This window comes from Callionymus lyra, chromosome 7, assembly GCF_982586985.1.
Source record: "Callionymus lyra chromosome 7, fCalLyr1.hap1.1, whole genome shotgun sequence".
In the NCBI taxonomy this organism is placed as follows: Eukaryota; Metazoa; Chordata; class Actinopteri; order Syngnathiformes; family Callionymidae; genus Callionymus; species Callionymus lyra.
The window spans coordinates 28,267,438-28,292,553 of record NC_141824.1 but is presented as its reverse complement, the minus strand read 5'-3'; the positions used below and the strand labels follow the sequence as shown (position 1 = coordinate 28,292,553).

At 39.1% G+C, this 25,116-nt stretch overlaps 1 protein-coding gene across 1 annotated transcript in view; it reads left to right on the top strand.

Annotated features, from left to right (window-relative positions):
- The window catches only part of nxn (nucleoredoxin), a 48,450-nt gene that overhangs the window by 20,844 nt on the left and 2,490 nt on the right, over positions 1-25,116 (top strand). Inside the window, exons 2-7 of the mRNA XM_087795795.1 lie at positions 15,557-15,674; positions 18,614-18,747; positions 20,243-20,343; positions 20,406-20,512; positions 22,186-22,365; positions 22,656-22,780. Coding sequence (XP_087651921.1) covers positions 15,557-15,674; positions 18,614-18,747; positions 20,243-20,343; positions 20,406-20,512; positions 22,186-22,365; positions 22,656-22,780 — 765 coding nt within the window. The remainder of the gene's footprint in view (positions 1-15,556; positions 15,675-18,613; positions 18,748-20,242; positions 20,344-20,405; positions 20,513-22,185; positions 22,366-22,655; positions 22,781-25,116) is intronic.

Genomic DNA, 25,116 nt, shown 5'->3' with positions numbered 1-25,116 from the left:
AGATTCTTCTCAAACTCTCTGTCTTATTGTCTCCTGCACACTTTGGACCATGATGCTTTTCAACAAATCTGGCAGATCCCCCACAAGGATTCTATATAAAAACTGCACCCATGATGCCTCATTATTTCCTTGAGCTGAGCTGTTGTGTCACCTGCTCCCTCTTTTTTTAACCATGTAAAGTTGTTACAAAATACCACTTGCATTACAATTCAAACAAAAACTCTTTGTTTCAATACATTTTGGAACTGGAACTGTAACAATACAATGTTTGGTCAGGTGCTGAGAAGTGAAGAAGACTATCTGCTGGAACATGGGGAAGAGGTGAATTATTCCAGGTCACTGACCATGATATGCTCCCTCTAAAAATAAAATGAGCCACATGAAAGAAGCCGAATGGGGCTGTATGATTTAAAAAAATCATAACTTTGTAAATAAATTAAATACTTTTTAATTGTTTCCTTATTTTCAGCTTTTTATTGTGCAAATTGTATACATAACTTGCACAATTGTGATCGCTCTATATTTAATTTATACCAATGTTTGCCCAAACCAAAATATATGAAGATATATTCCATACTTCTTATGAATTACATCTATAGTCTTTATCTTAAAATGTCAACAATCCTTTTGTACATTTAAAAGTGTAATTTACATTTTAACAACCATAATATATTTGCATGAACAGATAATGCAACAGTAGAAATATTACTAGGTTTATGGTGTAAGTAAGTAATTTTTAATGGTATAGCACTTTGCCAGACCAGGGTCACAAAGCGCTTAAACAATCAAAACAATATTCAATAAAGTATATACTTTAAAGATCAAGATAAAACTGATAACACAACTGGAGTTCCAGAAAATCAAGGAAAAGCCTGAACAAATGGAAACGTCTTAAGATGTTTCTTAAAGGAGTCAGTAGACTCCATCAAACGATATTGATGTTCATATTGATTATTATTATAATTATTACATATTCATTCAGTTCTTTCACACACCCGCTCCTTGTTGGATGTACAAAGCAGCTTTGATCTATCTGGTGCTGGTGCGCTCGGTCCCAGTCGGACTCTGGTGTTAACTGCTCCAAAAAGGCGACAACCTTTCAGGGGCGGAGACCTGAGTCCAACAAGAGTCGGCCAGCACTGAACAGCAGCACCTTTTGTGTCTACCCATTTCAGGCGGTTATTTATAAACCGGCAGCACATTCCAGGCCGACACAGCGAGAGCCCTGCTGCACCCATGTGTGTCCTCTTTGTCTTTAGCTGTCATCTGGACCTGCAATCACATCCGTGTCTGCAACATCTGGGCAAATGAGAAATTATTAGGACGGAACAGAGCAGCTTCAGCCTTGTTTTAGTGAGATCATCTGATTGCTCTTTTTGACCCTCTCTGTGGTCTTTCATGACTCACATTAAAATGGAGCACCTCCTTTTCTTGGCACTGGAGTTTAATGTTTGTAAGCCGCTCTGGAAAAGGACTAGTCAATCCAGCAATCCAGATCTCATAGGAGCTCCTGCGGAAAACATTAATCACATTTCCCTGGACAGCCTTCCAAAAGCGGACAGTGATTTATTTCTTGTTAGCAGGACGTCAAAGTTGCTTTTGACTGGAAGTATCTCTGGTTCCGTGGCTGACATGAACGGCTTCATACTCTAGGAGAGTATCTCAACCTTTTGGCAGTTAAGTGGAAGCTTTCAGATTCAGCCCAGACCATAGTTGAGGGACATCCAAACCCCCTCCTCAATCTGTGAAGCTGACTCCACATGTACTTCCCGCAAGCATCACATGATATGATTGTATGTACTGAACTTCAGATTCTGTTATTTTCAGCTCATTTTGCCTCTTGTGGAGTATAGAAAGAACTGGAGAATATTCAGGTTTGTGTTCCAGCAACAAACCTGTATGTGATGAAGCAGTTTTGTGGTGAGTTTATGACCATAAGCTAGAAAATGTAACTAATGGCTGTATGGCTGTGCTGTAGGTGATCACCAGCCCGGAATTTTTAATGGCTTGACTCACAGAGTTTATAGATAAGCCCCGCCTCTTGCTCCTAATAGCTGGGTTACAACCTCCTGTTGGAAAATAAAAATGGGGATTGTCTTTTAATTTGTTTGTAAGCCTTCAATCTTAATTCTTATTTTTATAATAACCCTTGTGCAGCCTCTTGGTCAAGTTGACCAGGTGTCCCTCGTGTTGCTTTTGGGTCAAGCTGAACGACCTCCACTACTGCATATGTGTTTCTGGAAGCCAGGATTCCCAGAGGCGAAAAAAGGGACACCTCAAACACACTTGTTTTTGACTACCGGGTCACCTTGACCCTGATTTAAGGGTGACCCTGGTCTAGAAAAGCACTCTACAAATATGACTTACTTGCTAACTTATTGTTGCTTAAATCTGTATAATTGGATGGATGTAGGAGAAGTAAGTTGTTTTTCCACATTATTTAGCAATTGTTCAACATAACTGCCCTACAGCTGACTACCTGCATTTCTGAAGAGATGACGGGTATAAAGGTCTTGGATGTTTCATGAGCATTACATCATCCTGTCAAAAGGGAGACCCTTGAAGTGTTGAAAGGCGATATCAGAGGAGCCAGTAGGAGGCCAGTACTGCTAGAGAGAGCTGGTGACCTCTGCTTACATCTGCAGGAGGCTTCAGATCTGAGATGTCAGCCTGGCGGAGTGGAATTTTAAACATGATTCTCTGATGCAGCTCATTTCAAATGCAACTGCAGTTGAATGTTCTTGGAATTAGGGGAGATGGATATAGAGCTGATTGTTGATCTATAATGTTGTATTAAATAAAGTTATGTTGTTGTTTATGGTTTAGTGTAGTTATGGTAGAAATAGTGAGGTTAAGGAAAGGATCAGAGGTTATAGCCATGTTAAGTTTGAAATAATAAAGAGTGTCAGCAGGGCTTCAGTGTCTTGACCTTTGAACCTATGCAGTGCCATGTCAATCAGACCTCCACCAGGGTGAGGTGAACCTTGAAAATGACACTTTGGCTGGTGTGTGTGAGAATTACATCCTGTCAGTCTCCTCCTCATGGTGTTGTCAGGTATTCGTTTACCTTTAACCCCCTTATTCAGCTCTCTGGGTCTTCTTTCAATAGCAGACCAACTCTGCACCTGATTCTTTCAAGTGTACTGTATATTTTACTAATCTCTCTTGAAGGCAGCTTAATGCATCTGTGAGATTCTCACTTGAGTTGTGTTGCAAACAATGACAAGTTGTGCTAGAGTGGATAGTTTTAACTGTTAAGACCACACCTACCTCAAAAATGTCTGAGACACCAGTGATTTGTTATTATTTATTGACATTTTGTTTGTAATAATGTATGAATCTCAAAAAACGTTATGTTAAACATTTATTGAAAAGACAAACAAAGTACTTGGTGTGTTTAAATGAGCTCATTTTAATATAGCTCATCTTATTTATAGTCAAAACATTGTTTGTAGCTATGGAAATGCAGTAACATTATCTTGGCATCCTAAGGTTGCCGAGGAATAGCTTAAGTTCTTTCCCTTGACTGTACTGACCTACTGTTGTTTGCCTGATTTATACTCTACGTTCTAAAAGGCAGGCAAGGCCTCTTGATCTTTTCCACACTGTGTCCATCGATTTGTCAGCTACATCATTATGCTGAGAACAGGATGCTTGTGTTGGACTTTAAGGACATTTGAGTGGTCCTAATGAACATGATGAGGTTCTCTGTGATGTCCTAACAGCCATTTTACGATAAAGACGGTGCTCCATGAAAACTGAAGAAAGCCAGACGAAGCGGTTCCGACACCTTAATAGAAATTCCACCACTCCTTCAGTGTGGCAGCTGCTCTGGGAATTCTCAGAAAAGGAGGAAATGAACTGCAAGCTTTGTGGACTGTAGCAGATCTTGGAAAATTGATAGATGTTTATTCTGAGGATAAGCGGGGGTTTTGCTTTTCAGCCCGTTTTATTGTCTCTGAGTTCCGGTCTTTCCCCAAGACGTTCCGGAAATTTGTTTAGAGATTGTTGTAGTCTCTGACAGAGAGTGATCTAGGCCCAGTACCGGTCCATGGGTCATTAGGTACCGGGCCACAGAGAAATAATCTCTCGATGTATGATTCTGAAAAGTTACCAGATTCTCTTCTCACATCTTGGTCACGTGATATGTTAGCGGTGTTATGGTGGGTAAAACTAGCAAATGCACTTTATACTCGTTTCATGGTGCATCGGTATTTTACCTTTATCATTTTATTTTGAAGGTATGTTTACACATTACCATAGCGACCAGAGAGCATGCGGAAGAGCATGATAAAGACAACAGAGTGGATGTTACTTACCGTTATGTTTTTGGTGTGATGTTACGAGTACGCTGTCAATGAAGTTGTAAAAGAGTGGGTTCTGGTTTATTGTTATTATATTGAACATACAATAAACAGTTTTACGCTGGTCATATCATTTTTGTATTTACCCGCCACACACTGCATCGCCCCACTCCAGTCGCACCGGCATTTTAAAGGCCACTATTTTGGTCCGGACACTTCCTACTTGGTCACGTCACACATTGCAAATGCTAACTTCTTGAAAAAACGTTTTGATTAGACACTTTCTACAACATATTTTACATTTTTATCTAATGTTTTATATGTTTTTTACTCATGAAAAAAGCTTTTGAAGAGATGTTAGGCGTACGACACATAAAAGTGTGATAAGATAGATGGATATAACTTTATTTGTCTTTTGGGAAATTATAAATTGTTAAATTATTATGGAATATGATGAATTAAATCAAAAACATGGGTTGTGGGGGCTCACTGTAGAGAATATTTTATAGTTCTCTTGGACATCTGGTGTCGAGGAGAACTGTAAAATCTGTGCAAGCTAACAGATGTGTCCCTCTACAGAGCGTAAGACTAGAGGAGGAAGCGGGTTAATGGGGGGATATAAAGTGTCACCATGTAACCTGATGTCTTTGCAGCAAAAGAAAATTGGCGTACGAAGAGCAGGAACATCCTTGGCCTCGGGAAGTGAACATCATTGTGCCAAAGTCATTCCATCATTGTCTGTCACAGACCAAGAAACCAAAAACTAAATTATTAGCTTGAGTTGACAAGCTAATGGAACAAAGTAGAATCATGTTGGGTGAAAAAAGGTATCCAGAATCAATTTACTGCTGATTATTATCATGTAGTCATTAATATATATCTAGAATGTAAAGTTGAATTTAATTTGACATATAGTAAAACGTCTTTTAGTAAAAATGTCATACCCTGGCCTATAATGTGGATTGAATGACGATTGAAAAAAATCTTGTTAAATGGAGAACGTTATTTATATTCAACTTGCTTCTTAATATGGAATAGTGAGGCTGTTTAGATGGGAAGCTATAATCATCTCCACTTCCACCCTATATAAATGTGAACCGAAGTCTCCACCTACAAGGGACTCTGTCCATCGGAAGGCTGGTTACCATATTTCACATTTTCTCATTAAACTTTGAATAAATGTGTGGACGTAATAAATGACCCTGAGCGCCACACATCACCCTAACATACAAAGGCTGTAAATAGAATGTACATCTGCCCTGATTATGTGCAGAGCAGTGATAAGGTGTAAAATGGTCCATAAATATTAATGGATTGCATTCTAACAGCTTCAACAGACGTCCCAGAGCGATGGAGCTGCTTAGCGTTAAATAGAGTGTCAAACTAAGGTCACGATCGGTACCTGGCACCCAACCCCCTTCACGCTGCCTGCTTTCCAGGAAATCGGGGTACCACAGAAACCATAATGTATAATCCGATGTCTTGGCTCTGTTTGCCGAGCAGTGCTAATTGAGTGAAACATGTGAAACCAGTTCTGCAGAGTTTGTTATTTTAGCATGTTTGGTTTGATTGTTAACATGTCGCTACGATTTCTGGAGGCACTGGAATTTAACGAGGTCACGTGGGGAGTTTTTACTGTGCGTTTATGCATATCAGGAGCCGTTCCTTACTGTATTGGATTACACTGGAGTGTGTGTGGCTTATTAAGGCTGGCGGGCACACAATCTGTAATCCCCCAAAAATGCTGAAAGACATCCAAGTCACAAGTTTACTGGACACAGTAAATGCGTGTGAGGCATGTTTGTACCAAAGGATTTTATTCAGGTCACAAAGTTATGGCGGGATTTTCTCAACCTTTCTGACAAGTTCCAACCTGACGATATGCAGGCTGTCTATTTAAGGCGTGAGAACGCACGACTCAAACAATTTCCATTCTGGAACCCTGGGTGTTTTGCTCGTCATCTTTTGGAAACTGACCCTGTGGAGGGTCACATTTGGTGTTGCCAGGAACATGACTTGAATAGTACTTTAGCCTGACCTGACCATGGGTGACCGTATCAAGGACACAAAGTATCTCCACTTGACTTGATGCTCTATGACCTGGAAAATGGAGAATCTCTACATGGGTCCCTGAGAACCTTTTTTAAACGCATCCTCTACCACTCGGATTAATGAATTAAATTCTGGATTTTCACGTTTTAAGAAATGATGAGCACCTTATTGGAATACTTGTGCTTGAACATTCCTCATAGTGAAATCAGAGATGGAGAAATGGGTGACTCTTAAACACCCTGGGTATTTAAGAACTCCCCTGAAACACTGTGACCTTAACCCTACAAAATGTAGGCCTCCAGGGCAGCCCACGCCTGCAGAGACAATGCAGCAGAATCTTATTGAGCCCTTTTTACTCTTTTACAATCCCCCTGCCTTTTACGCCACGTTCTTAACCAGATAAAAACTTCTCGCCTTACAGAGTCCAAGTTTGGATTCAGAGGCTGTATTCAAGGGGTGTCTTTTGTACCTCGACACAAAGCCGGTGAGCAACAAGCACCTCCCTGTCTGTCTCGCTCTCAGTCTCGTGCACGCTCCCCTTTTCTCTGGTGGGTTATTTCCTCTAAGTGCTCTGACATTCTGGCACCTGTTTTCCCCCTCAAAACCCTTAATTTATCACTGAATTATTAACTGAAAACCCACAATGCGTCTGGCACTGGGTGACATGCCCTGACTTTGTGGAGGGTGGAGGCGGTTGCCATGGCAACAGAAGATAGTAGTGGCAGCACAGGGGGCAGAATCGTTGAAAAGGCAATTTTATCTAACGTCTTCAGCATCCAGCACCAAAATGGCTCAGCCCAAGAATGTCTAATAAATCACATGAGATGGGAGCAGCGGGAGAAGCATTTCTGCATTCGGCTGGAAATGATATGTAGCGTGCCGGGAGCTTTCCGCTTCATGATTGCAGGGTTTACATGTCCGCCGAGTAGTGCTGGATAAACCAGCATTGAGCTTAGTAGTGGCAGTTTGAGTGTCAGAGGCACCTCAAAGGATCATATTTGGGATGTTAATCTCTAGGAATTAGCCATGCAGGAGTTTTAGTCGTTACATTTTATCCAAGATATAGAGGTTGGTGCTTTTAGTAGCTGAAGATAACTTTTAAAGGTTCCTTTTTTTTAATTGGGGCATACTAGGGCAAACCATATACAATAAAAAGCAATTTCAGTTTGAAAGAGAAACTACATGTATCTACCAAAACAGGTGGGCAATGAAGATTTCTGTGGAGCTTATATACTGTGCCTGTTTATTAGTGGCTCTCAAAAAAATTGATAGATGGGATACAGAAAAAAATCCTTTACAGACTGGGAAACCTTTTAGAAAAAAACAAAGCGACAGGGATAGAATGGAAAGAAAATATTTTAAGTAACGATATTAACACAATTTTTTTTCATGAAAATCTAAAATTGGTCAAACGCCATGGGCGACCACATGTGAATATAATGTATATTTTATAATTTTCTTGTATATCTGGGTATGTTATATTCAGAAGTGGAAAAAGTAATTCATAGCAAAAGTCACACGTCTTGATTTATAGTTATAATGTGACATCATGACAAGTGAATCATCCCAAGTAGGTTCTAAAGGATCTGAAACTGGGTCTACTTCCCTTTTTTAGTTTGATGCTTCACTTCAGAATGGCAGTGGATGAGTTGGGTCGTAGCTGCGCAGATGGAACTAACACACCGGCGGGTAGAGTACTGGCTGGAGAAAAAGCAAAGGGGTGGGAGGAAAGGCGTCTCTTTGTAGGCGTCAAGAGCAGCAACAGTTTTGAAGTGGATACAGGCAGTTTGAGAGCCTCAGGAGCTGAGTGAGCAGAGAAGTCTGCTGCAAACTTGCAGTAAAAAAAACTGTGAGAAACTTTGAGCCTTAACTGTGTTTACAATTGTACTTTAGGTTCTATCCTGAATGGTTGATTTATAGTGGCTGTATGTTGAATACATCTGGAGGTGAAATTGTTTCTTTATCATCGATATGTGTCAAGATTCAAGAGAAGCTTTATTTGCCAGTACATATTGGTATACATACATGGAATTTTCCTTAGCTGTGGATGTCTCCAGAATTGGTTTTAAGAAAAAGTGGAAGAGGTATAGATAAAAAATAAACAATATATACAAAATTGAAAAAAAAAAAAAAAAAAATACTGCAGAAGGAAATAACCTTTGCAGTTGAAGAAAGATCAAGAGATTAAAAATGGATGTTGACACCAGATTTTAGACTCTGAAAGTAAACTTCGGACTTAAAACAAAGACCGCAAAGCTACTTTAATAATCCAGTTATGCCACGAACTGGACCGGAGCATACATCTGTCAAATTCTGTCGCACAATTTGTCCCAGAAGTCGATCAAAATATGAAACTGCTCACATACAATCAGGTGCTCTTTGCTGCGAGCTACTATTACACAACCTCGTTTCTGGAGTACTGCCAGACCTCACTTGGGCGGGGCTGGAGAGCATTTTCTAATATAAATATTTCTGTTAAAAGATAGTTTTGTACAAACAGACACATACTGATGCGTACAATAGAGGTCCGAGATCACTTTAAGAGACACTCAAATCAACACATTAGTTGACCTTTAAGTGGTACTTCTTTTCCTCTACTGTTAGCTAAGGCAGCTAGTTGACAAACCATCGTTGAACATTAGAAAATGGCTAAGAAAGACCAGATGTAAGCCGCTACAAATTCACACCTCAATTTGCACTGGTGTTCTGCTGTACCACAGAACACATTAGTGGTTAAGTGAGACACCACAATCCATCACATCTCCTCTTGCTGGTGTCCTTGTTGTAAATCATGACTGTCATGTCGTGATTCATAACTGTCAGAGATCAGACTGAGACTGCTCTTAATAAACCCCTAAAAAAGACAAATGCTTCCCATCTTGAGGAGGCTGCACTGTCAAATGGTCTCATATTCACATCAAAAGCTACACACACATACACTCGCAAGATCGATGCAAAACCATCACCTGGCTGTTATCTCGGCTCTGCAGGAGCTCAGTGTGCATGTTCTAAAGATTTCATTTTCTTTCTTGTACGTTTAAATCAATTTGAGCTGAAGAAGGAATTCCACCACGGAAAGGCAAAGCTCTAGCAGGAATCACGGTTGAACCTCTTGACATGTGTGAGAATATGATTTACAATCCACTCCTTAAATTTGACTGTTAAAATAATTTTTTCTTTGACTCTGTAGGTCGACCATTCCTTATCTTTACTACAAGATGAAAGAAAAGATTCTCCACCAGATCTGAGCTACGAATCAGTGAAGGATGTTGCTTATCCAGATTAGGATTTCACATCACAGCATGTCACCTACTGCGTCCTCACTTGTAAACTTTCTTTGTTGTGATGTTGCTAAGACAAAGCAGACACCAGAACGACCGGCAGACGCCTCAGGCTTGAATGGATCTGTGATGAGATAAATGGTGCCTCCTGATAGTAGTAGTTCTAAGTGTTGTGTTTATTCTGGTCCTTTGACAGAATGACAATTCTCAGAGCAGAATTCATGCTGTTACTAATGATAGCGGTTGAGGATTTCTTCTCCTGGTTCACATCTGCTGCATGATTGCTCCTGATGGGGGATTCGGCGCCATGTGGTGCAGCCTACTCCCATCAGTATGGGTGTCAAAGCGCTTTGTGACCCTGGTCTAGAAAGGCGCTATATAAATAGAGATTATTATAATTATTATTATTATTATTATTATATGCTTGTACAATATTAAAACTTGGTTTTTTCAAGCACTCTTGTCAGAATACTTCTGCAAGATATTAAAAACATGTTGGTTCTAAAGAACTTATTGAGAAATTCTAATATGGCCACAACAAGATGTGTTTACTAGTAATGGGTTGATGAGTCAGGCATTCATTTTATCATGATGCAAAGTCCAGAGAAAGTGTCATCTAGTGGCCATTCAAATTTAAAAGTTGACATGATACAGTTGATGCTGTCTCAATCAAACCATTACTAGTATTATCCCTTTCTAAATCTGTTCTGTCCTCTGTGCATGAGTATTCATGAAAAAACGTACAAATCAGCAACTACAGTGGATGCTTTTGTGTCAGGCAATACACTGCTACCTATTGGGAAGCTGTTGCAAGTTTAATACATTGAAATTAACCCTTGCTGGTTTAAGAACAATATAGAAGAAAACTAAATTATGGTGTTTAAATGATCGTGATGTGTGCATTAAAGGGTCAAAATTATCTCTTGATATACATTTATTAAAACTTTCTTGTAGGGAAGGAGCTGAGCCACAAGGCAATGGTTTTATCTACTGTCTTTTTTTTCCTCACTCTGAGGACACAACAGCTTTTGCTGCCACTGTAACCCAGTGAGAAAAGTATGGATTTGATTGAGGGGAAAATGTTCCGTATGACCACTTTTATTTAGTGTTTGAAAATTTAACTCGCATGATTGCGTCCGGAATGTTTTTTTAACAGTCGAATCTAAATTAAGAAAAATGAATTTTCATCATTAAGTACGGTACACGTGATCCCACAGTAGAGGATTTGTTCTCGTTCTTAATATGGATTGTAGATTCTCCAGCGCTCCCTGATCCAATTAGCCTGGTGAGAGCTGTGTGCTGTGTGAGGCTTCACTGCTGTGTGTACAGGAGTGTGAAATAGATTGTTAGTATGGATCCACCGCTCTCTGGGGGCTTTAATGGTGGGTGAACTCTCCACACAGATTAAACCGGTCTGTAACGTTACAGCTAAGCCTCAAGCTCGGATCCAGTCGCAAACTTTTGCAGATGATGATGATAATGAATAGTCTGAGATGAGTGTCTGAGATTGCTTGGAGATGGACATCTCCACTCGCCGTGAGCATTAATTGGTTACAGTCGGATGGACTTTGACAGCAAACATTTCCCAGAAAGTAGCTAATTAGATGGCACTTTCCACAACGGCAGCATTTAGTTTGACCCTGCAAAATCACTACTAATAAAGGAGAAAGATAAATATGGTTCTGTAAGCTGGATGAAGGCCAAGGGGTAAAACATGAAGGGGAAACATTTTCTCTGCCGGACCTAGAAAGTTTCCGGAGTATTCGCAGTGAGAAGAGATGAAGCTTGACTTTTTTATGAGCTTTTCGAAAGAAGACATTCTATGAAACCAGTGCTGTTAACCTGGTTCAGTTAATGAGCATCAGTAGATTCAAAATGCATTGGATGCACCATCGCGTCTGACTTTGGTTAGCAACGTGAACTTTAGCACCCCAAAGACAAGAGAAACTATTTAACTTCAGATGAAAACAAGACATGTCCTAGAGTGAATAAACATCTGCTGTAGATAAAACAAAATATTCAGTTACACACCGAGTCAAAATTCAAACCTGTGGTTAAAATATCTTGTTTTGTTTTGTTTCACAAAGCTGGAAAGTCACAGTGGTTAACCTTAATAAACCTCGATTGTTCACGGAAAAGTTTGCACTTGTTTTGATCTTGTTTTATCTCTAAACATTTTGACTGCATATTTAGCAAATGATAAACTTGATATCTCTTCAAAAACTCATTTAACACAGCTGCTGAATAACAGAATGTTTTTTTAGTTCAGGATTTAGTTTATGATCACTTAGACACCTGGTGATTCAAACAATGCAACAATGTTTGTAGTGCATTTTATAAACAAATTTTGTTTCTTCGAGATGCTGAAATCCAGTTGATAATGTGGGCACACTTCACACTGAACTTACAATGTCAGCCATTCACTTCAATATCGCAACAGCCTGTTTTATTAAGAAGGCAGATCTAAATCCTTTTAAGGGATTTTTTTCATCACTGCCCGCTCTGATCTGCAGCCAAGTGGCCCAGCAGATGTGATTCAAGGATGCGGTAAATTAGTGGCCAGACAAAGAAAAGGCTTCAATTTTTTTTTTCCTTTTTTCTTTTTCCCTCTGAGATTCCGGCACAACTGCCTGAGCCGTTCTCTGGATACCACGGCAATAATTGGACCTCAGACAGCTTCACAGAATCTTCTCGTCTGTTTCCTCCTCAAATGATCATCCATGCGCTCCAGTCTATTATGATCACACTCTAACTTTGAACTCTCTTGTGTTTTTGACGAGACATCTGGTTGGATAACAGCATTGATGTCTCAGAAAAGCAAGATCACGTGACGTTTTCATTTGCATGGCCCGTTTTACCAGATAATCTAAATATGAGGCCAGGCTTAACAAGACATGAACTATTTAAAGGGCTTGTTTGTACATGGCAGCCGATCAACCTTTATTTTGGAAACATGGAGCAAAAGAAAATAAATCGACCCATTTATGAAAGCAGATAAACAAACCAAAAAAAATCAATTTTTGTTGTTTTTTTGTTTTTTTTGTATTGGGACTTAAAGGGCAACTAATGTGAAAACCCAACTCTCCTGACTTGAATCTTGGCAAAGGTGAGGTTACGAAAGCGATGTCATAATAATGGCTTCACTCCTCCTCCAGACAGCTGTCTTTGTGACCCTGGTCTAGAAAGGTGCTTTACAATAACTTTTACTTACCAACTTACTTACTTTGTTTCAACAACAAGTCCCTTGGAGGTGGAGACGCGCAAGACGAACCTCGATGTTTGACCAATGACTGTAGAGTGGGTGTGGTTATGGTAAAAAGTTTTAATTCTTCAGAAAAAAAGGGGTTTCAGTGAGCAGAGCTTAAGAAAATATCTTTACATACTGATGAGTACAATAGAGGTCCAAAATCAATTAATGACACACTTAAATCGATGCACTTTAAGAATGTACCGAAAGATGAGACTTCATAATTCAAAACTTTAATTTAAAAATCCTACAAAAATGTTTCCAACCTCATGATTTTATTGTCCAAAAACTAGTTGTGGCATATTCTTTGTGACTGTGTCTTCTCCATTATTGTGTCACTGTATTGTAAAGACATGGACTTCCTGGTTCAACACCAAATTAAAATTTTAAAACGAGCCAAAACACACTTGGATAATGATTTTGGTGAGCAGCACTCAGATCAAAGCTGGGGCACATTTCAAAAGTAAATATACAATGGCCATCAAACCTAGTTTTCCATGTGCGTTTAGTAAAGTCGGGTTTAATACTGTCGTAAATATGACTTTATATCTCAAGGTTAGGTAGCTGGACTTTAAAAGCATTATATCTACAGTTTTTATGGGTCTGATGAAAGCAGATGTGAATAGTTCACACAGTGTGCTTTAACCATCAAGTCAGCTCACTGGTATTATGCAGAGTGATACCTCTGGGCCCAGACATCAAATCCATTCTTGACCTTTTTCTGCCGGAGCAGAACCAATCACCCTGACACCCTCCTGTTTTTTTTTTTCTTTCCCTCAATCTTACACTATCAGCTGAGTTGACAGCAGGCGATTGAAATTGTTGTGCAGATGCTGTGTTGGCGAGTTTTCTTGGAGTCGGTCATGGCTAATGCACAAAAGCCTTGTCAATTTGTGAGCAGAGATTGTGTTACCAGACCAGCGTGTGGTCAGGCTGTGGACTGCGGCAGACACTGACGTTTACTTTTGAGGACCGTCCAGACCGACATAGTCCGGAGGCTCCGGGTCGTCTCATCCACAGCATACACTGTCTGGCCTCTGACCCTTGCTGTCAGGGAACATCCATAGTGGACTTCTGCATTAGTCGCACGTCTTCATTCACTCACAGGAGGTCAAACCTCAGCCTTCACTGGAGCTTTGAAAACTTTATATTTATTTATTATTTTAGAGATTTACATGACCTCACTGGTTTGTTTGTGAATACTCGTGATACAGTCTGAGCTCGTGAGCTCTCACCGATGTGGCTGAAACTGAATTCTTTGTTTTTTATAAATAATAATGCTTCAGAAGAAGACCGCTTGTGAGGCGGTTTTTGTTTTGGCTACAGGGAAAAAAAGGCTCCCACAAACTTCTCTCTACAAACCCATAATATTCACTTCTGTGAAGTTGGTTCAATACATTCTTTGAGTTTTATTGATCATAAAATAGACTTCTCTTTTATTGCCAAAAGGGATTGGTCGCATACAATAAGGGCTACTTTGGGATAGGCTCCAACCTCCCCCACACCCCCCACCCCCATACATTTTTGTCTTTTGAACAAGCAGGAAAGGGAACTCTTAAATCCACTGAAGATAGTGATGAATCCAGACCATGATTGATATAATGTTTATATAAATGTAGTATTATATCATCTTTTCTACAGCCCTTTATCAAGATTTCATGAAATTATTTTATTTTAATTTGCTTATCCAATTTGGAGTTATTTTTGCTAACAACATGACCTACACCAAGTGTAAAGTATTATAATAATTTCATGAATTGATGCGTACTATTTTGTAGAAGTTCCTTAACTATTAATACAAGCATGGGATATTTCAGCTTATATTAAAGAGTCGCTGCAGTTTGACACACCGAGGTCCACATTTGACTGACACTGACCACTGCTCAGTTAAATTCTAGCTGCATAATGTGGGTCAGGATTAAAATGTTAAATCTTTGCATATCAGATACAGAGCAGAAAAGAGCCAGCAACACGTTCACGCTGGAGCGTTCAGATGTGTTACTCAAACCCTGAGCTGCTTCACATGATTCCCTCCAGCTGCTCAAGCAGCAACCTTTAAAAGACAAACCTCTTGACTCGTCGCTCTCGTATGGAAAGTGAGTCTGATAGGAAAAGCCGCTCTTTGATGTTTAAGGTCTTTCCTGGACGGCTGAACTCTTCCGACGGTCTCCGCTCACTCAGGAATGTGCATTTATGAACATAATTCTTTTTGCTACAGCTTTACCATATCAGGACATATAACTTGACATCAAATGAAACTGGATTTAAGAGGTTTTGATGTTCACGTGTTCTTCTCACTGTCATAAAATGTTAAGAATAGTTCATTTTTAAGGTTGTAACAAAAAAAGGCGGGTGTCTGTCGTACAGTTGCATCATGTTTCTAACGTAATTGCATAAATGGTGAATGTAAACACAAGCTCTTGTGAAGTTTTACACCTTCCTTTTAAAACCTGAACTAGAAGTGAATAGAGGATGAAGGAAATGCATTTAGATTAGCATTGTTTTGAACACACAACAAAGGATGTTTCCTTTACTATCTTTCTTCATTATCCCCCCCTAGTGGCATGCTTATATCCAGCTTTTTAATCTGTGATCACTCCTGGAGCAGAATCCCTATTTAAAATGAATCGTTGTTGTCCTTTGACTCACACATATATTTTGTGTCCCTCCAGATGAAGCTGTGGAACAAGTACAAAGTGACCAGTGTTCCATCTCTGGTGTTCGTGGACGCTGCTACGGGGAAGGTGGTCTGTCGGAATGGTTTACTCGTGGTCAGAGACGACCCCAAAGGTCAGAGCCACACACAAAATAACACACACATGAACACACGCCAACACCTCCTGCAGATTTATTCTCTTCACTTCACCTCTGCTGACCTTAATCTTCTTCAGTGAACCAGCTGCCATTAAACTCTTTCATTTTTAATGAGCTAATGGAAAGACATTTAAGGGTCATGGTGTGAAGGAGCGCTCTGCTTGCTGGCCTAGATATATTTCTGTAGGGAGAACGTCTAAATAGAACCAACTTCTATACCTAAAAAGTTTTCTTTTACAAGAATGTTTCAAGAATTCCTGCCACGTCTAAGTCTCTTTTCTCCACCAGTGTTTGTGTAGATGTTTCGTAATTACAGGTTGTGTGATACTGATAGTGTGTGTGTCACTTGAACCCACTATTTCTGACCTTAGAAGTGTAAACGGAAATTAAGTGTCAGTGTGCTTGCATTCCTTTCCAGTTCCAAGCTCATCTCCTGCCACATACGAGGAAAATACTCGCTGCTGGTTTCCTAACTATAGGTACAGAGCAGTCAGATAATGGTAGCAGATCTGCAGAAAGAATTTTATGGCTGACAGATTTAACTGGGAGACTAATAAAAAGCAGCGCTGGCTGGTTATAATATTTCCATGATTCATTAACTCCAGTCTCGTCTGGTACAGACCAGAGATTTGTCTTTGGACGTGACTTCAAAGGTGGTCTGGGGAACCTAAGTACACTTCTAGCAAATATAAAAAGTTCTAGTGTTCTCAGAGGCTGCCTAGTATCAGAAGCATTGGTTGTTAGCAGTACTTGGCTAGATAGCTGTCCAAGTTTGAATTCATTTTTTATTTTTTAAACTTGAAGAAAAGTTAATTAAAACAAGATTTAGTCAGGGGTGGATAATTAAGTTTCCTTTAGTTCACTGAGCTTCTGAGAAACCAAAAGAACGAAGAAGAGCCTTTTATATTAATCGGAAACACAAAAAAAAATTCTAACATCAGCTCTTCTTACCACTCTCTTCTTACCACATACATTATACCGTATCCTCTCTACTATAGCTAGTGTCTTAACCTCGACTGAGAATCTGCTGAATCAGCAGGGAAAAGTCTAACATGTTCTAAAGACTCTCATCAAGTAACATTCATAAAGATATATGCGTTGACCGGTTAGTTGTGACAAACTCACATGTGACAAACTCAAACCATTCATTTATAGTGTCTAATAAAATCCATGTCAATATGGTGACATTTTCTACAAATTCAAAGGTTTACACAAATAAAATGGAATTTGATGAAAGGTATAGATAATTGATTTAATATTCTGTTAAATTATTTATAGTTTTATTAATGGAAGCTGTCTTGTTTAAAAATGTTGATCCTGGACTGTTTGAGTTCAACACCGCTGAGCTATAGTCTCAGATTTTTTATATGAGGCTCTAAACCACTTTTGAAACGCATATAATTAAAAGACATTCTTAGTGTTGAGTCCTGTAACTGAATGAATGTCAAACCTTTGTCATAGTGATAATGAAACTTCCATATACCTGTGGATCTCTTGTAGATCTTCAGCTGTTCCCCATGTGACGAACCAATTCAACCAACGCTTTGATTTGAGCAGGACAGGCTGCTGAAGATTTTAGGACAGTGAGGCAGCAGGGTGGGGGACTCATTCAGGTCCCGGGTCTTTTCAGAGTGGGATGAAAAGCCGGACTTGAGTGGCGGCAGAGCAGCCCCGCAGCATTGAGACAGAGTGCACTTTTACAATCATTACGGAACTGAAAAGCTGTGCCCGCTCTGTGCAGTCGTGTCAGTGCTGCCTAATGAAGCCCTGGACGAGCAGGCGGGTATAAAGAGGCCATTATGGCAGCAGTAATAGCAGCTTTTATTTACAATGATGCCCGTTGCAAACTGATGCCCTAAATGTGTCTGTAGAGGCGGAGCGAAACAAAAGACCGTTCTGAAAGAAGGTGAAAGTGGGGAAGGAGTGACAGAGGGACGTGTTTCTTAAAACTTCATCTTTAAGAGCTTCATTATACAGTAGTTTGAAACTACATCATGACCACCTGCTCAATAAACCAAAAGCGTTTAATAGATCAGAAAATGTCTCATAAATGTATTTTTAAATTTACATATTGGGGTCAGCCGTAACATTATGACTACCGGTTGTCACTTCACTACATTTTATTTTGTTGCAGGTCTGCCTTATTGTCAACCTATTGGGTTTCAAACCTTTTTTGCTCCCACTTATACTAACAATAGGTGCTGAATGTGTCAAATGAAAATAACCATCTGGCCCTATAGAGTGAAGGAAAACCTATGGAAATAATTGTAACTATTATTTTTGTATATTATTAATGTATTATCAGTTAAATATTAATAAACTTTTTCTTCTCGAATCATTATTTATTGTATTTGATTTTTAATTGTATTTTGTGGTTTTGTTTTATTTGTGTTTTTTTTTAATACATTTTTGTTTGAGGTTTTTCCCATAATTATTGTTGTTTAATATATTTTAATTTTAAAGTTTTTGATGTCTTTATTCAACTTAATTTCCACGATATACATGTGTTTTAAATATTGCCAAAACTGAAGTTTTCAAGATATAATTATTATTGTTGGTTTGAGTTTAGGCAATATTGTTCGACCAATTACTCTTATAAAGGCAGACTTTGACTCTTCTGGTCACAAGAAAAAAATCAATTGTGTTATTATTTTTGCTAATTTCTTTAAATACATTGATTATTGACTGTTCAGTTTATTTACAATCATGATTATCACATTTGAATCACTAGGTAAAGCTTGAGCAACACTGTCTAATTCATGAATTTATCATGAGCCATATAAGAATGATGTCATCCCTAAGCTGAAGGAATGACCTCACTGATCCACAAACTTGTCTTTGGAGATGTTCTAATCTTTCTCTTCCTGCCTTTGTCTCTGCCCTTGCCCTTTTCCCATCCTACCACCTTTTCTCAGGCCTGGAGTTCCCCTGGGGGCCCAAGCCCTTTGCGGAGGTGGTTGCCGGGCCTTTGCTCCGCAACAACAGGCAGACCACAGACGGCAGCTCTCTGGAGGGACACTACGTGGGAGTCTACTTCTCTGCACACTGGGTGAGGAGAGCAGCGAGGACAAAGGAATCAGACTGTAGATGCTGATTTTTTTTTTTTTACTTCTCTGGGCCAATTTCATCCTGGAGGCCTTTGTGAGGGCAGCCAAGCAATGCAGGAAGATGAACTCCAGACAGATAAAACGAGAGCACGGAGCCGCATCCATTGTGCGAGTGTTTTTATTAGTAGTGGCCAACTCTGTCACTTAACCGTCTCACATTCTTTGAAGTGAGCAGCACAAGGAGTGACGCACACTTCTTTATATGTCCTTGGAGTGGGTAGCTGACGAAGACTCAGCGATGCGTAAAGGTCGCTCCTGGAGTGAGGCAGCGAGGCGCGTCAGCACGACAGCTGCCAGAGCCGCTGCCTCCAAGACACAATGATAAATTTGTGATGTTCAGGTTGATTCCCAGAGGCCTTTGCTAGCTTCTGCTCAACTCATTCTTTTAGTTATTGGTGCTGACTGATCATGGCAATCTGACCGTCTGGTTAGAGCTGGTTTATTTTTCAACAGAAATATTGTGTTCTCTCAAGGTTTTCCATCAAGAAATAAATCAGGGTCAGCTATTGATGACAGAGCCGATCTCAGTTTGGCAAAATGAATATAAGTGGCACAGGAGGGGATGTATTGTGATTAGCTTGTCAGTGTATTCACTCTTTGCCGGAGAACTTCCACCAACAGTGATGTGTTGTTGTGAAGAATTTAGAATCTTAATGTGACTTCAGGAGGAGGCGTTGTCTCGATTGTTTGTTGGTTTTGTGTCGACCTCTTAACAACAGAACAACTCATTAACGAAACCAGAGGAAACAGAAATAATTTGTTTGGTTCAGCTCAGTTTTGATTATTTTTCTTTAGGGGCCAGATTGTACAAGACAGACCAAGTCTCAGGCTGAACTAAATACATATTTATTACACAAAACAGAGACTATACTTAACATAAAATATTATTCTTTCTTCGATGCTATTTTGTTGGAGGTGGTTTAAATTTATGCTGCATTTTTACTTCATATAGAGCTTAATTTTAAGACAATTATGTGTATTTAAAGCTCTGGAAGGCAGTAAAATAGGGTGGCCCAGGTTTTTTCCAAGAGATTAATGTGCCTCATGTGAGCTCCAGTCATTCATTTTAAGGTGTTTGCAACTGAGAGCTAAACAAAAATTCCTTCTCAATCTCCCACAAAGGGTTGTGGTCACTCTCTCTAGTTCTACTTCATTGTACCGACACAGCTGCAGAGATGTGGAGCAGAATGAGGTTGGGGTCATTAAAGGTCATCTGATTAACTTAAAACGCTCACAAAGACCAGGTCTTAACTGTTCCAAAGTGAATTATCACGTCTCAAGACATCAGCGAAAGAGAATGTTGCCTGTGTTTCTTCTTGTTTCTGTGGAGCTGTGATGTCATGATGCCATTTATACCACTGCCATCTCAGTCATGGACTGTAACATTCCTACATATTTCTTCTGAAAAACATTTTCTACTTGTGTGTATTCTTTTAGTGTCCGCCTTGTCGCAGTTTGACCAGAGTTTTGGTGGAGTCGTACCGCACCGTGAAGGAGTCTGGACAGAAGTTTGAGATTGTGTTCGTCAGCGCTGACCGGTTCGTCCCACAGCATGTAAACACGATTAACCCCTAAGTGACCCCTCAACATGCTGTTTCAGGTCGGAGGAGTCGTTTCAACAGTACTTCAGCGAGATGCCGTGGTTGGCAGTGCCATATTCGGATGAAGCGCGACGGTCACGACTCAACAGGCTGTTCGGGATTCAAGGTATTTCACGCATACCCTTAGATCTGTGGGTAAAAAAAACAAATTTTCAAAAATATCAAGAAAAAGTAATTTATTAATAAATAGAAAAGCAATCTTTTTAGAGTGCACACCCCCACCCAGCAGGTCATACAACACACAAACTTTTATTATAATTGTCTTAGATTAAGTTTATTTCTATAATTAAGGCACCTTTTTTAGCATTTAAAGTACAGATGATATCAGTGGGTTTCAAGGATTTGCTTGCACAACTTGCACATTAGGCTGCTTCCCTGACACTGACCAATTATAATTATCCATGAAACAAAATGTGTTCATCTTTCCCATTATAAACTTTTTTTTGAAAGATTTCGTTAAAATATCTTCTTAGCAGGGGTAGAATGAGAGAATGTTGGGATTATAGTGAATATATGTCAAAGAATGACGAGTTAGAAAGAGAGGAAACTGGGCTCTGAGGAATGTTCCTGCTTATTAGGTTTATTGTCTTGTTTGCGCCGTAAATGTTGCACCTCGGTGAGTGAGTGTGTGCACGTGTGTTAGAGCGGCTCATAGCGTCTGCTCCGAAGAACGTCAGGAATGTACCAAGCTGGAGAAAACACAAGCCTCTCCTTCTACGTTCCCTCCCTCCTGCTGCAGTCAGTGACGCTGCATCCCCTCCACCCGGATGACTTCAGTCCACATGCACAGACACGATCACGTCTGATAAGACCAGAGATTAGAATCGATAATGAGACATGAAATGAAAATGTTTTCATATTAATTCGGCCACAAATCAGAATAACAACTGAAGAAATCTCAGTTGGAGTGTCAATACGTAAACCTGCTGCATATTGGTGTAGTTAATCATTACTTTCAAATTAAATATTTACAAACTGAAGTTCAGAGTTGATGTACAAACTTAAAACCATTACATCTAAAACTTTCTACAGTCATTTGTAATCCATATATACAAACACATAAAGTTGTATCTATCCATCTACCTAAAGTCATTCAGAAAAATGAACCAAGACAACGATATCAATTAAAAAAAAAAATTGAAATACCAAGAGGAATAATTGTTATTTCTCCAAAGAGGAGAAATCTCACCCACAGGTTTTTTTAATTGGAGGTAAAATAAGATGCATGATAATGTGATTAAAAAGACATTTGTGTCATAGTTCCTAGAAAGTAACTTCATATTTATCCAATATTTTACATTTAATCTTTTACCAATAATAATGTGTTATGACTATAAAACTGACTGCAACTTAAGTCGTTTTTAAAAGCCAACTATATCATAATGTCAATTGTTGCTTAAATGCTCACTATAACATAATGCTAGTTAATCTTGAATTCTATTCTATTAAATATATCATAATGCATTTTTTCTAAATTGACAACTATGTCCCAAATACTCTCTTTAATTGTACTCTTATGGAAAAAAAAACTCTTTATCTAATAACGGTTACAGTGCCAAACATTCGCGTCATGCTATTTACAGAAGGATTGTGTGCTTTTAGAAAATAAATGTCGAGTTAATGCAAAAAGCTGTTGCATCATCTGAATCTTGAATTGAACAAAAACAAGTTGAGAATTCGTCCACAAAATAACAATCTCAGCAGGAGCTTTCATGACGCGATAATGACAGGAAACCACCTCCCAGATTCTCACCCACTTCCTTTACCCTCTTTATCTAGGCATCCCCACCCTGATCGTGCTGGACAGCGAGGGCCACGTGGTCACACGGCAGGGCCGAGTGGAGGTTCTGAACGACCCGGAGTGCCGACTCTTCCCCTGGCACCCGCGACCTGTCCTGGAGCTCAGCGAGTCCAACGCCGTGCAGCTCCACGAGGGGCCCTGCCTGGTTCTGTTCGTGGGTGAGTCACCGGCTCCACGTGAGGCCACCGAACATGCTGGCGTATTGAATGTCAGACACTGGAAACTTCTCACAGTTTGGAATGTTCCAAGTGACTTTGGGAATTCTTTCCATCATTTATGTTATTAAATTTGACTCGGCTTTCAATATCTTAATTATTTCCCTCATGGAAGTAATCTTCTCAATTTAATAAACATTCTTCAATGTCTGACCCGCCCTGTCGGATCTCATCATCCGCTAACGTTATTAAGTCTTCATGGACGCATCAGAGTCAAGTTTGTGTTTGTCCAGATGCCGAGGAGGAAGGTGAGCTGGAGCCGGCCAAGGAGCTGATCCAACCCATCGCTGAGAAGTTGATGGCAAAGTACAAAGCGAAGGATGAGGAGACGCCGTTGCTCTTCTTCGTGGCTGGAGAGGTAAGATAAGGCTCTACACACGAGTCAGAACTTTCCAAATGAGATCACAGAGAAACGGATTTTTTCCTAAAGTGCATTAGAATTTAAACCTTCTGGTGATTTTTGCAGCATTATGTTTTCTGGAACCTACACAGAATTGTCCATCAAAGTTTAGTGCGACTTCTAGACAAATCAGAGGCGAACATATTCTTCTTCATTGTGTTCCATCTCCCCTCACCTTCACTAGAAATCAAACACTTCCCCCAAGTGGTCTTAATATGTATTGCAGCCATTACCTAAAAGCGTCACCTCAAGAATATTTCACCTTGTATTACTTTTAAAGTCAAACTTATTGTGTTTGTTTGTTTCAATTCCACCGTAATGCTTTTAAGTCACCACCTTACATACTTTTTTATTGTGAAAAATAATAATAAATAATAAAATCGTTTTATTATTTCTGCAGCTTTTGAAAATAACTGCAGTTTGATCAACTTTTGAAGAGAGATTGATGCTAATGTTACTACCATGAAGCAGCTCAGAGAAGCTTTAAATCCATCGTATTTTAGGTTGTTAAACGATTCTCTTGTCAATTTTAGATTAGAAACATAGAAAGTCTCGAACTTTTTTTTTTTCGGTTTTTAAATATTAAATCTCTAAACATTTTTACATCTCACTTTAAATCTGCAAATCCATCATCAACTATTTTAATTCTAGAGCTTTTGAATATATCATAATGTTAAAGATCAGAATTTTGGCGTTCAAAAGAAAATATAAAGGCCGTTATTCTAGAAATAATATTATTATTATTATTATTAATCAAAAGATTAGTTTTGTATTTCAGTAACTCTCATATAAACAAAACAGAATTTAAAAAAAGACCATTAATATCAGGTTCTTCCTTCCTGTTGTTATCTTTATTTTAGCCAAGAATAAATATAAACAAATTAAAATGTTAGGTAATAATGGCAACAATTAAACAACAATGCATTTGCACAAGACTGGTAATTCTGACCTGAGCTTGATTTAAGTCTTGATCGTAGCTTGATCTTAATGGTACAGAACGGCACAACTGCTTCATCTCTCTCCTGTAACTGGAGTTATGTAATCTGGAGTTGTTGCTCTGGACCAGTGTCAGTCAACATGATAGCCGTGATAATCATGATCCTGCAGCTCCCACTTTTCCCAGTTCAGGCTCAGATTTCACACATGTGCTGAGGGTCTGACTGGGGTTTGACTGACCGAGGCCGCCCCGCCTCAAATGTCATCGGGGTCCACACTCGCTCGCTTTAGGAAAGTCCAGCTACTTTGATACCATCTATTGTCTTGTTGCCAGCGTCCCTCTGACCTGCACAGAGAAGCTTTGTGGCTTCTAGGCAGAGATTCCTGGAGTGTTTTATCTGTGGTCTCAGTTTACCTGCTAACCCAGGTGGCTCGCAGATATTCTCGGTTTAATTTCCTGCCTCAACTCAACTGGCTATGAAATCACCAGGTTTTGTTTCTAAAAGAGTTCAGCTAGAGAGTCGCTCTTGTGTCCCGGGAGATGAAATCTGTCCTTTAGTCGCTGCCAGGGTCCGACTTGTAGTCGTGTTTCCCTGTCAGACCAGCTGCTGGGTTTACTGTGTCGACCAGATGACAACTGGACGTTGATCAAAGACCAGCAGGCCGACAAGATGTTTTTTGGATCTATATGATCTCTAGAACCATCTGCAGCTGTTTAAGTATTTAGGGCCAAAATGGTGTTAAAATTACAATTTTTAAGTTAATTTAGAAGAAATCCCATAAACATACAATTTCTTATTATATTGGAAAAATATTTATATAAAGAGATTTTTTTTTTTTTAGGGAACATAATGTTTCAATATATAAGAAAAGTCAAACTATAAAAGAGGAATTTTATTAATATAATTGCACTAATACAAACGATTCAAACATAAAAGAGGTGGATAAATAAAATGAAAAATACTTGTTCAAACTGATTAAATTTTGACTTCATGAAAGAAACAGAATAATCAATACATTTCAAGAAAATATTATTTAAGAAAAATTCACATTAGTACTAGAAGACATGCATTATGTTTATTTTTAAATTAAAATTGGTCCACAGAAAATCAATAATCAAATGTATATTCTGTAATAAAGGAACATGATTTAATTTCTACTTAACTACAATTAAATATATGTTTATTTGTTTATCAAACTGAATTTTTAATCCTACTTACTTTTAGGACAAAAACTGTCTGTAATTAGCAGTAATATTGTAATCATCAAATGTATTTCACTGGCTGTAGTTTCGGCTTCATAGATATTTTCCTCGCGTGGATCTTTCACTGCTGGCTCGCTGTGTTCGGACATTTCCT